General features: G+C 34.9%; 2 protein-coding genes across 6 annotated transcripts; one reads left to right on the top strand and one right to left on the bottom strand.

The window, feature by feature from the left end:
* Positions 1-362: 362 nt before the first annotated feature.
* LOC121234943 (zinc finger BED domain-containing protein RICESLEEPER 1-like) lies at positions 363-6,614 on the bottom strand. 4 transcript variants are annotated; one of them, XM_041131097.1, is made up of 4 exons: positions 6,441-6,614; positions 6,151-6,212; positions 3,117-5,110; positions 363-620 (listed from the first exon to the last, which is right to left on the bottom strand). In XM_041131097.1, the coding sequence occupies exons 3-4, from the start codon at positions 5,083-5,085 to the stop codon at positions 499-501; spliced, it is 2,091 nt and encodes a 696-aa protein (XP_040987031.1). In that variant the 5' UTR covers positions 5,086-5,110; positions 6,151-6,212; positions 6,441-6,614; the 3' UTR covers positions 363-498. The 4 variants fall into 4 exon arrangements, with proteins under 4 accessions (XP_040987031.1, XP_040987029.1, XP_040987030.1 ...); XM_041131098.1 differs by lacking the exons at positions 363-620; positions 6,151-6,212 and adding exons at positions 2,640-2,774; positions 2,952-3,017; XM_041131095.1 differs by lacking the exon at positions 6,151-6,212.
* Positions 6,615-7,782: 1,168 nt separating this feature from the next.
* On the top strand, positions 7,783-11,933 carry LOC121235919 (NADH kinase). Of its 2 annotated transcripts, none has more exons than XM_041132354.1 (5): positions 7,783-7,948; positions 9,799-10,044; positions 10,240-10,320; positions 10,774-10,925; positions 11,075-11,933. In XM_041132354.1, exons 1-5 carry the CDS (start codon positions 7,856-7,858, stop codon positions 11,451-11,453), a joined length of 951 nt encoding a protein of 316 aa, XP_040988288.1. In that variant the 5' UTR covers positions 7,783-7,855; the 3' UTR covers positions 11,454-11,933. The 2 variants fall into 2 exon arrangements, with proteins under 2 accessions (XP_040988288.1, XP_040988287.1); XM_041132353.1 differs by having other exon boundaries at positions 7,784-7,948; positions 9,790-10,044.
* Positions 11,934-12,062: the final 129 nt, after the last annotated feature.

Below are 12,062 nucleotides of genomic sequence, written 5' to 3'. Positions count from 1 at the left end.
GAATATCATTATTTAAGCATGATGTCTATGTATGACAGAACATGTCCTTATCATATTATGTGAATATCATTATTAAGGATCCAAATCTACTTTGTTTTTGGCTCAAACTTTTTAATCTTTTCTTTTCTAAACTGCTACATGCATGCTTTGATCTCAGATCGATATAATGCATGGGAGTCATGGAGATCGCTAGCGCAGCAGAACTACACCTTTTATGCCTTTATATCTCAACCCTTTTAATTTATGGCTCTCACGTGAGCTAGCAACTTTTTTTTTTTTTTTTTTTTAAAAAAAAAAGTTTTTTTGAGACGTGAGCTCACAACTTTAACATACTTTTCTACATCCTTTTTTGTGACAACATCTGAACAAATAATTAGAGATTTCATTGCTGTCTTTATATTAAGCATGTCAAATCATTTTGGCAGCCAGCTTGCAAAGTATGAGATTCCATATCCATTTTCATGGAAAAATAAAAAATAAAATAAAAAATGGCAGCTATTATATACAGTCTAGATAGAGGTTGCCTGTGATTTTATTGCTATGATCTTTTTGCCACAAGATCACTGGCCCCAGCTCAGTTCTTTCTTCATGCACTATCTTTTGGATTGGAGAAAGGCACCCTTTTTTTCCAGCATCACGAACCAAGTTGCCAGGCGACCAATTAACTTTGTTCATTCCCATAGATATTTATGAGAAAAAACAGAGAAGAGAAACGCAAAGCAAAGAAAAGGAGAAGGGAGGCAGAAAAAATATTAATTAAATGAATTAAGAAAATAAAAAAATTACATGCACCGATAATGCACGTAGGTTAGCCAATTGATCGAGTCTGCAGCCTTTATGGATTCCATATCTGACCAAAGATAGCATGCAAATGATGAAGACATTTACCGCAGTACTCGCGCATGCATCATCACCCACGCTAACGTTCCCAGGGGTCATTGCATTTCCTTATCCACATTCTATCCTTTCGAAAACAAATGATGGCTACAGAAATTCTCCGTACGATATCTTTCGTCTTTTCTTATTATGATTTTTTTATTTATTTTTAATTAAAAACTCGATGCATTCTTGCGCTACAGCCACGTGTGCTTTAAAAATAATACTTTCTTAACGTAACACCTCCATGTAACACACCATAGTTCATTAAAAAAAATTTAAAACATAAATACAAAAAGGATAGAGAAAACTTGGAAGTTCAATTTTCATTTTTTTTTTTTTATGTTTTTCAAACATCCTTTTAGACTAGGATTTTTTTTTTTTTTTTTTTAATTTTAATAAACCACGTGGTGGTCTATCAAGAGAGTCATATGAGAGGTAAGTTTCATATAACCAAGTAGCACTACTATATTTTTTTATTGTCTTATTTGCTAAAGAATATTTTCCAAGCTTTACTAATAAATTATATAATAATAAAGATAGCATGAGTAAATGAAAATTAAGAATCAAAGGGAAAGAAATCAGGGTGGTTTTGTTTATAGTAGTTGAAATAAAGGAGCTTAAAAAGCTGCTTAAGATATAGCAAAGAGCTAAAGTGGAGAGTGGGGAAGCAAAGTAGGGTCTAAACATGGTGGGCGGTAGTAGGGGGTAATCTCTTTGTGACCACACACACCGCATAGACAACACATATATGTAGGCATATGAAGTGCCAACAGCTTTGGGAATATGATTCTGTGGTCTAGAATCTCCTCAACATGTGGGGGCATCGGGAGATCACAATCCTTTGGTTTTTTTCATGAGAATGCTATACAAAATTGAAAATACAAAAATATATATGTGGTATGCCAGATTGGACCGCCCTGTATATTGGGGGATAGATTTAGTCGTCTCTAAAATAAATTCTTGGTGCGACCAATATCATCAATTTGCTGAATATGGCTGAGTTTAGAAAAGAGAAAAAGTTAATTATGATTCCTGGGAAAGATTCTTTTCCAAGAGATTGAGATCCCCTAAATTTTGGGAGGTATATCCAAAATTGTGGATTTTTACAAGATCTTCGGGCCTATTTTTTAGAAAAAAAATCTATTTATCATCCCATGATGTGGCATTAGATGATAGGTTCACAAATGAGTTTATAGATATGCCAAGGCCTATAAACCAAAATAAGCACATACTTGCAACAACAAAGCTGGGATTAATTACTCTTCTGCTGCTAATCAGAACAATTCAGCCACTCAGCTCCTAATCATTACAATCTCTGCCTATATGAAGTGTGTGATCTTTTCCACATTCAAATTGTATTTCATTAGTTTACAACTAAATTTCAGAGATATCTTTGTTTGTAGTCAATTTGCTTACTATTTTAAAGGAGAAAGCAAAAAAAAAAAAAAAAATCCTCTGGCGCAATATTCTTGGTTCCTGGGTACTGCTTGTTCTTTCAAAGTTTTGGTATCTTTAAAAAGGCAAAAAAAAAAAAAAAAAAAAAAAAAAAAAAAAAAAAAAAAATCCCATTAAAAAACTCCCTAAACTCCTAAAGGAAAAGCATGATTTGAGAGATACACGTTCTAAAGGCAAGCACCTGATGATATTTCGGAATAAAGAACACTGACCATGTCACTGATGTGGAAAGCATCATCAACGGTGGAGCAGCTTCTCCTTTTGGGGAGGGAGAGAGAGAGAGAGAGAGAGAGGGTCCCTCTAACTTGAGCATAATTTCCTGAATCTAATTGCTCTCGTGAGATGTACAATGCTTCTTGAAAAGTACTTCCAAGTCATGACCAATTTATCTAGCTACGAGAGTATGGTTACAACACTACAGCAGGTTCTAGAGTAACGCCATTTTGTGAGGAAAACAAAAACAGACACACACAATTAGACGCTATCATGAGCCCATAGAACCATCAACTTTGCATGAAAAACAACATAAAATTGGAAATAAGTTGATTGGCACATATATATACTTAACCCTACAAAATCAAGATATTTGAGGGGAATGCATTGCGACAAAAACATACCCCACACAAATTAATTCGATTCAATGACAAGGGGTAGAGTAGAAAGGCTCGAGGATGGATTGAAATCTGAGACAGAAGAGTAGAAATTAACTAAAAATATACTCTACCAGACAAAAAATTAGAAAATAAATCAAATAATAGATAGTGAAAATTTGGGGAACATACCTCTTGATTCAATCCGCAGCCAATCTCGTGTGCATATCAATGCCTGAAGAGTATCTGCATTCAGCGAACTTCTACAATCATCAAGCACTCTACCTCCAGTGCTAAATGTTGACTCCAGTGCAACAGTCGACATGGAAGTCCCGAGAACATCACGTGCCATCATGGACAAGATGGGGTACATCGGCATATGAACTTTCCACCAATTTAAGATGTTGAAATCACAACTACGAGGGAAGACCGGTTCCTCCAAATATTTGTCCAAGTCCGATATTTCATTTTGACTGAGAGAAGTCTTGTGAAGAAATTTGTCAAAGCCCCTCAGTCTGTCCCTGGTGTCATTACTTGTACTAGGTAAGCTGCTACCAGGCAAAGCTGAATCTTGATCAATCATCGTTGAGCAGATAGAGTATGCATTGAAAAGTTCCCTTATACCATCAGAAACTTCCTTGATACGGTCCAAAGCAGCACTACCATAAATCAGAGAATAATAATACTCCACTAACTTCATTTTGAATCGAGGATCTAAGATGGCTGCTGCTGCTAAAGCAAAACTGCACTTGCTCCAATATTTATCAAACTTGGCTTTCATCTTCAATGCCATGGAACTAAGACAATTATCTGGACTCTTGCACCATTCGATTAATTGGATGTGAACATCACAAATCTCAGGAAAATACATATTTGCAGTTGGGCATTTGTTGCTGGAAAATACATTTATGATTTCAACAAAAAGTTTCATGTAACCAGTGACAGAACTGGCCCATTCCCACTCTGTATCAGTTAGAGCAGATGCATAGGCAGGATCATGGTCTTGCAAGAGAGAAAATGCGCCCCTGTATTCCAAGACCGTTTCAAGCATGATATACGTTGAGTTCCATTGAAATGGGCGATCAAGAAGCAAGTTCTTCTTGCTGCTGATTCCAACTTGTTGGGCGACCTCATTAAACTTTCCTTGTGTTACTTGTGAACTTCTAACATATTTGACACTTGCTCGAATCTTTTGGATTACCTCTCTCAATGCTTCCATAGCCTCTAGAACAATCAAATTTATAACGTGCGCAGCAGATCGCACACCAAATAACTGACCATTACTTAAAAGAGGCCTTTTATGAGATATCTGTTCTTTAAGTCTCAGGACAATTTCATCATCTGTGGAACAATCATCAAATGTCAAGGCAAACAACTTATGGTCCACATCCCAATCCATTACACACTTATTAATCACTTCAGGAAGCATGTCTTCAGTGTGAGAAGAATCAAGTGTGACGAAGTTCAGAATCTTCTTCTGCAATTTCCAATCCTCATCAATATAATGTGCTGTCAAACACAAATACTCAATGTTCTCATGTGAAGACCACATTTCAACACAAAGGTTAATTCTACCATGCAATTTATTTATCGTTTCATACACTTTCAGTTTCTCTTTCTCATAAATCTCCACAAAAGCTTTCTCAACAGCACTATTTGGCACAACCTCAAACATCGGTTGAAGATTCTTGACAAATACTTTAAATCCAACATGGTCAACCATGGCCAATGGGTAACCATGTAATATTATCATGCGAGCAAGATCAATCTGACTCCTCTCCTGATCAAACTTACTACTCCCAAGGTTAATGATTTCATCCTTTTTCTGATCCTGATCAAACTTCAAAATTCTTGGCTTAATATTGTCATCTTTTATCTGCCCTTCATCGAAGCTGACATTTGCTGTGCTAATGGTAGTATCTTTTTTCCTCTTCGCTGCAAGTAGTTGAGAAACGTCAATAGTGGATGATCTTTTCAGACATCGCATCAAGTGGTTTCTCAGATGTGTTGTTCCACTATTACTTGAGCCACTGAGTTTCTTGTTACAATGTATACAAATGGCATAACAACTTTCGGCCTTTCCAACCTTCTCAAAATGATTCCAAACCACAGACGTCAATCGCTTTGGTTTCTTGCCAGCCAAGTCGTTTGATATTTCCATCTCATAAGGTTATGTTGACAAAGGTCTGCATAAAGAAGAACCATGGATACAAAGTAAAAAAGCAAGTCTAGCACATAAATCTTATGAACCTCAAACATTGAAAACACAACAAAGCCAGAAAAGTTATGATAAACCCTCAATTACTCCAAATGCGAACCCATCATTAGGTTCTCAAGTAACAACATTTCATACAAAGATTAGGAGAGGTCTCTTGACCACAGTCAGTAGAATATTACTAATTACCTAATTACAGTGCTGCATTTCAAATAGATGCAAGTGGCTGAACCGCCCAAGTTACTCCATATCATCACTTCAGAATAATTGCAAGTGTAAGCAAAGCACAGGAAATTCTCCCTAAACCCAGTTTATAATCGTGATGGAAAAAAATAGCCATACACTGGCCACATAACATATTATTGAATATATTGTAACCTATGATACATGTGATGAGTCGCACAATATACACATATATAAGATACATCTAGAAGATAAATATCAAAACGGAGTGAATTATATCATACAAAAGGATTTGGCTCACATTCTTTTAAAAACTCACTAGGTAGATCCTATCAAAAAATGAAAGGACAAGATTGTTTACAGTTAAATAATAAGTAGACTTTTCCATAAATCTTCTGATCTTGTCATTCATTTTTTATACAGATCATGTCAAGGGAAAAACTTTTTTTTTATAAGTAACATGTCAAGGGAAAAACTCACTGGATGTAAAACAAATCCCAAACCAAAACCTTAACAGATGATCTTTTACTTTAATGAACACAAATATATAACTAAATCAGAATTCAAAAAGACGGGCATCTTAAACCAGTTTTCAAGAAATCTATTACAAGACATCAAAATTTAAACGAAATTCCCCCAATTTCATAAATCACCAACAAATTCAGATTGTAAACAAGAAGTCAGAAAGAAAAGAAAGAAGCAACAAATTTGGTTCATCAAAAGGTGACAGTAATTTCAAATTCAGGTTTCCTAATATAAAACCACAGGTTAACGTAAACTTCTGAAGTGGAACAAGTGGCACCCCATTGAACCAAGCAATGTGCTTGCCTGGACACTCTCGTAATTCGAATCAAACCTCAAAACAGATTATGCTCATATAAGCTGGTATCCTGAAAACAAATTATTCTCAAATATTCATCAGCAACAAGAAAAAGAAAAAACCCATATAAAGATATATTCAGAAATTCACCAAAAACACAAACTTCAATCACAAACACTATAATTTCAGCCCCCAATTCCTCTATAGCCATAAATGCATCATGTAAATCAAAATCAAACAAGAAGCATACAATACGTGAACAATTCTCAATTAAAAAAAAATCGAAATTTGGTCGTACAGAGGTAGCTGCGTAAGCTCTGTTTGCAGCTTCAGAAAGGGTCCGATCGGCGGGTTCGGTAGGGAAAGGGTTGGATTGTTTGGCAACCCTGGAAAGAGACTGAATCCGGTGTTGCTGTGAGAGAAAATGGGTTAGATCCGATAAGGCCAGATCGATTTGGTTCGGTAGGTGGGTCAATGCCTAATTTGGATATTATTACGAACAGTTTTGTTATTTATAAGTCTTATATATCACACTCCATAATTTTTTTTTTAATTTTTTTAATTTTATTCTTTTTAAAATAATTAAATTCTTTTACTCATTATTTATATATCATATATTTATTAAAAGAAAAAATTAAAAAAATAACAATAACAAGAAGAATAATTTATAGTTTGCGAAGTTTATGAATATAATTTTTCAATAAACATCACATCTCATACCAATCTAATGCCATATAATTTTAATTTTTTTTTTAATTAATAATTAAGAAACAATTAAAACCATCAAAATAAAATGAATATAATACGAGAGTACATCACATTTTTTTTTTTTTGAATTATTATAAGTAGAAAGGGTCAAATAACAGCTTTGTAAATTACAACTTTTTTGAGTTACTTTCTAATCACATTAGCCAACAGCTCTAGTTTATTTTTGTAGATAAAATGAAATGAATTGATATTAAAGTTAAAAAGTTGAATAAAATATTATTAAAATATATTTTTTTAATATTATTTTTATTTTAGAATTTAAAAAAATTAAAATTTTATTTTATTTTATGTAAAAATTTTAAAAAATTATAATAATTAGATAAAATTAAATAAAATGAATTGAAAGAAATTGTAAAAGAAACGTCGCGAATTTATTTTATTGGAATTGGATACCTAAAAGGTAGGCTGAAACATTTATCTTTGATTAAAATAGATAAAAACTAGAGGAATTCAGACAAAGGGGAGAGAGTGTATCCTTTCCCAATGGAGGGATGAAATATTTGTTTGGAATTCTGATTTTGTGATGGGAAATATAGTTTTTTATAATAAATTTTTATTTATAGAATTTTATTAAAAAATTATATTTAAAATATATTTATTATTTAGTAAATATGTACTTAAAATGCTTTTAAAGTTAGTTAGAATGATTTTAAAAAATATCAGTGTTATTTGAATGATTTTATATCATTTATATTCTATATATATTTATAAAATTCAAATTTTAAAATTTATATTTTAACTTATATTTCAATTTTAAAATATAAAATTATTCATACAATTTTTTATTTTAAAAGAATTTTAGGCCACTTTTCCTGTACTCGTTTCAAAAAAAAAAAAAAACAGAAGGCCGTATCAATTAGGGACTGTTATGGCCTTCTTATTTCTTAATCAACCGAGTCCTCACCGCTCCGTAACACTCTAGACTCTACATAGAGAAACAGAGAAATGGCGAGGAGGAGACTCTTGTTGCTGTTGAAGCCGTTCGACCTTTACTCAATGCGCCAATCAAACAGTCATTCTCGGGCCACCAACCCCCAGGTAATTCCGTTTATATTCTTTGCTTCGTCTTGATCAAATGGTCGCCAGAACATGAGTCTGTGCGTGGACCCTCATTTATGAAGCAGTTCCTCATACGGGTTCTTTTCTTTTCCTTTCCTTTTCCATTTTTTTTTTTTTGTTTTGAAATTGATCACTTATGTGACTTATTTAATTTCTCTAATTCTCCGTTAGTTTTCGCTGGTATTGGTTTGGTATTTGCCTAGCATTCGAGTTGTTTGATGTATTGTGGAAGTTGGTATTTTACTTCAGCGCTATATGTATTTGCGTCTTTATTTCAGAGAAGAATCTGTTGGAAACAATAATTACGAAGATGAAAATCAGAAAATCAGACGCGGGAAGAAACGATTTTTTTTCAATTTGAGGCTTGCAAGAAATATGACAGACTCTGATATATTTGATCAAGTTTCATGCTAGTTGATCGGGAGGTTTATGATAAAGTTGTTGGTGCTAAGTCCTAAATTGGTGGTTTACTAGGTAGAATTGGGTTTCACAAATGATGTCGAAGCTTCAATTGTAAATTTGACTTAGATATGGCTAATGCTACCTACGGCCGTGAAAAATGATTTTAGAGCTGACATAATAATTTAATGTGATGTGACTTTGTCCCGGACACCTGGTGCCAATAAAATATAATAATGTCATGCGATGTTGAGACACCATACCACAGCACGAGTCACTGCAGGTATCTGAGTAGGAGAGATTGTTATTGACATACTGGGTGGATACATGAGTGCGAACTGGACTTTATAAGTGATTCAATTGTAACTTCGAATCTTTTTTGGAGTAGAACACAAATGTGGCTAATGCTTCCTTGGGTCATGACAAAGTCTAATATGTCTTCTTATTATGGTGGTAGGAGTCGGCCAGTTGGAGGAATGTGGTGGTGATGTTGTGGAGTGAGGAAGGGCAGAGGGAGGTGGTGGATGGATGGAGGAGTGGGAGGTGGTGAGGGGAGTAGCGGCAGCAAAGAAGTGGAGAGGGGTTTGGGGAGGGGGCATATACCTGGTCTGTGAGATGGCTTATGGTTTATGCTTTAGTAATGCCTGGAACGTTTTCCAATTTTTTGGATATAATTTTTGTTGACCATGCAAAGGTTATCCTTTGAGCATCATTTTCAGCGGCCCCAAACACAGGAAAATACAGCATATAGGTTTTGGAAAATTAAGAATAATCTCACAACTGTGCCCTTACATTCACTTTACTTTAGGTCTTTTAATATATCAAATATGTAATCAACCTCCCCATCGAACGTTCTTTAAAATCATTTTGTTACATACTATAGCATTCCCTAGGAAAAAAATTAACTTTCTTTTTAGGGGAATTACACTTTCACCCACAAACTATCACAGATTTGTCACTTATGCACCATAAACTACTAAAAGTCCCAGTCTATCTACACCCTAAAGTATCAATAGATTTTATTTTAAGCCCTCCATTTAAATGTAACCATTAAGATTTTGCCATATGACAAAATTTCCATTTATCTCAATGCTCAGATTTTAACTGATGGTGCAGATTGTAAAATATCGGTAGTTGAGGGTGTAAACTGAAAATAGGTGGTATTTTGTGGTTGGAAAGTGTATTCATTCTTATAATTTTTATCGCTTGTTTTTCCATTTTTCAAGGTTTTAAATTTTCTTTTGCTAAATGATCAGAGGAATTTTTTATCTTTTGTGAACTTTTCACTACTGTCAAGGGTTTGGAGATTATGTTACAGTTAACTTTGTGAAGTATTTCTCTAACCTCTACATAGGTTCTTTTGTTATCACCAGTGTTTTTTGTCAAATTTCTTCATCTTCATGGTTTAGTTTCTTTTGAAGACATTGCAGATGTTACATTACTCAGAGAATAGGCGTAAGGCCCACATGGATGCCATAAAATTCTGTCAGGATATTCTGCAGCAGAAGCCAGTTGATTGGGAACCCATATTACGTAACAATCTATCACAGCCTATCCGTAATGTGGACCTTGTTATTACAGTTGGTGGCGATGGCACTCTTTTGCAGGCCAGCCATTTCATGGATGATTCTGTTCCAATTCTCGGAGTGAATTCCGACCCCACACGAATTGAAGAGGTTAGTTTGTTTCTTGTTACTTATAAAAAAAAAAGTTTGTTTCTGGGTAACCTGTAGAATTTGGCCATCCTATCAACTTATTTGCTTGTGCTGTCTCTCTGTCCATTCTGGAACAATGGCATTCCAAACTTTTATTTTTTGGGGCAAGGACATCCTTATTGTGGAAGTTGATGTACTATATGTTCTTTGGTATAGGTGGAACAGTTCAGTAATGAGTTTGATGCCAATAGGAGCACTGGCCATCTTTGTGCAGCAACTGTCAACAACTTTCAACAGGTAAGACTAGCCCGCCACTTAAAAATAAGTAGCATTTCAACTCCTCCATTTTAGAGTGCTTTGAAGTGATATAAGGGACAAATGAAGCATCAATATGGATTTTTAGTGCTTCTGTTATGTTCAACCTTTCATTTTGAAAAATAACAATGAGAATCGATGTTGATCTGTTATAAACATAAGCACCCACTACATACTGCCTGCTTTGAAGGAGGTTAGCATTTTAAGTATCTCACCAAATCTAAGTTTGTATGATGTTAAAGGCATCCGCAGAGAGGCTATATCTGGCATTCAAACCAGATTGCTGAGCAAAGATAAACATTAAAAGACTTAAAAGAACCCTGAATGAATAGTAAATGAGTATTAGTTGCATTATTTTCAGCAGAAAGCATAATATATATTTTATAACAGCCAAATCGTTGGCTTTGTGATATGGAAATGAGTATTTTCTTTCAGGTACTAGACAACGTCCTCGAGGGTCGTAAGGCTCCTTCGGACTTAGCAAGGATATCAACATATGTAAACTCAAAACTGCTGTCAACATATGCTCTTAATGATATCTTAATTGCACATCCATGTCCAGCAGCACTTTCTCGGTTCTCATTCAAGTATGTGGCCATACATACATAATATGTATGTATGTATGTATGTATGTATGTATAAAAAGTTATGTTTTCAAATATTTGTGTGATCTTTTAACAATCGCCGCCCTTTTTATTATTATCACAAAGTAATGAAAAAAGAAATTTATCTGCAGAATTAAAAGAGATGACCAGCCATTTTCCCCTTTAGTGAACTGTCGGTCAAGTGGTCTCAGAGTTTCAACAGCTGCCGGTTCAACGGCTGCGATGCTCTCTGCTGGTGGATTTCAAATGCCAATTTTATCTCGGGATCTCCAGTACATGGTAAGAGAACCCATTTCTCCTGGGGCAGGCTCTAGCTTGATGCACGGATTAATAAAATCTGATCAGTACATTGAGGTCGCATGGTTTTGTAACAAGGGTGTGATATACATTGATGGTTCTCATGTTTGCTATCCTATCCAAAATGGGGATACTATTGAAGTATCTCCCAAGGCCCCAATTCTAAAAATATTTTTGCCTGACCATTTATTAGCACAGAGTATATGCACATAAAGTTGAGGCTGCATATATTTTTCACAAAGAAGTGTAAGTTTCTAGACATGAGTTGCATATGCAAGACCGGAATTTTGTAAAAATGAGTTGGAGACAGCACTTGTTCGAGGAAACTATTGATTCTATATGGAAAAGCTCAATATGTAGGTTGAGGTTGCGGTTGAGGTTTACCTTCCTAGAAAGTTGTACTGCGAGTATATTGGCTTGACCAGAATCATCCTGCATTGCTGGGAGGAACCTGGTTTAAGCTCATACGTTTGACAACTGTGGGCAGGTTGTACTTGTCTCTCTTGAGATTGAAAGCTGCTTCAATCAGATGCCTTCTCATATTTTTCAGGTGCCCCCTTAAACATGGGGGCGTTTGGGAAAAACTAATTTCTTTGGTTCGGCTGATCTCTTTTGCGTTTCTCTTCTGCAAATGTATAGCGTTTACTGGTGTTAAGTTTCCACATTCACAATGGAAATTCCAAGAAATTTCAAGGCCGTGTTTACAGCATTGCTTCTTCTTCTTCTTCTTTTTGTTGTTTCCCCCATTCAGTTTTTAATTGTGTGTGTTCATGAGCCACCTGTTACTGATTGGGCTATATGGGAAATAATCGAATACATACT

This window comes from Juglans microcarpa x Juglans regia, chromosome 6D, assembly GCF_004785595.1.
Source record: "Juglans microcarpa x Juglans regia isolate MS1-56 chromosome 6D, Jm3101_v1.0, whole genome shotgun sequence".
NCBI classification, from domain to species: Eukaryota; Viridiplantae; Streptophyta; class Magnoliopsida; order Fagales; family Juglandaceae; genus Juglans; species Juglans microcarpa x Juglans regia.
This window is presented reverse-complemented; position numbering and strand designations above follow the sequence as displayed.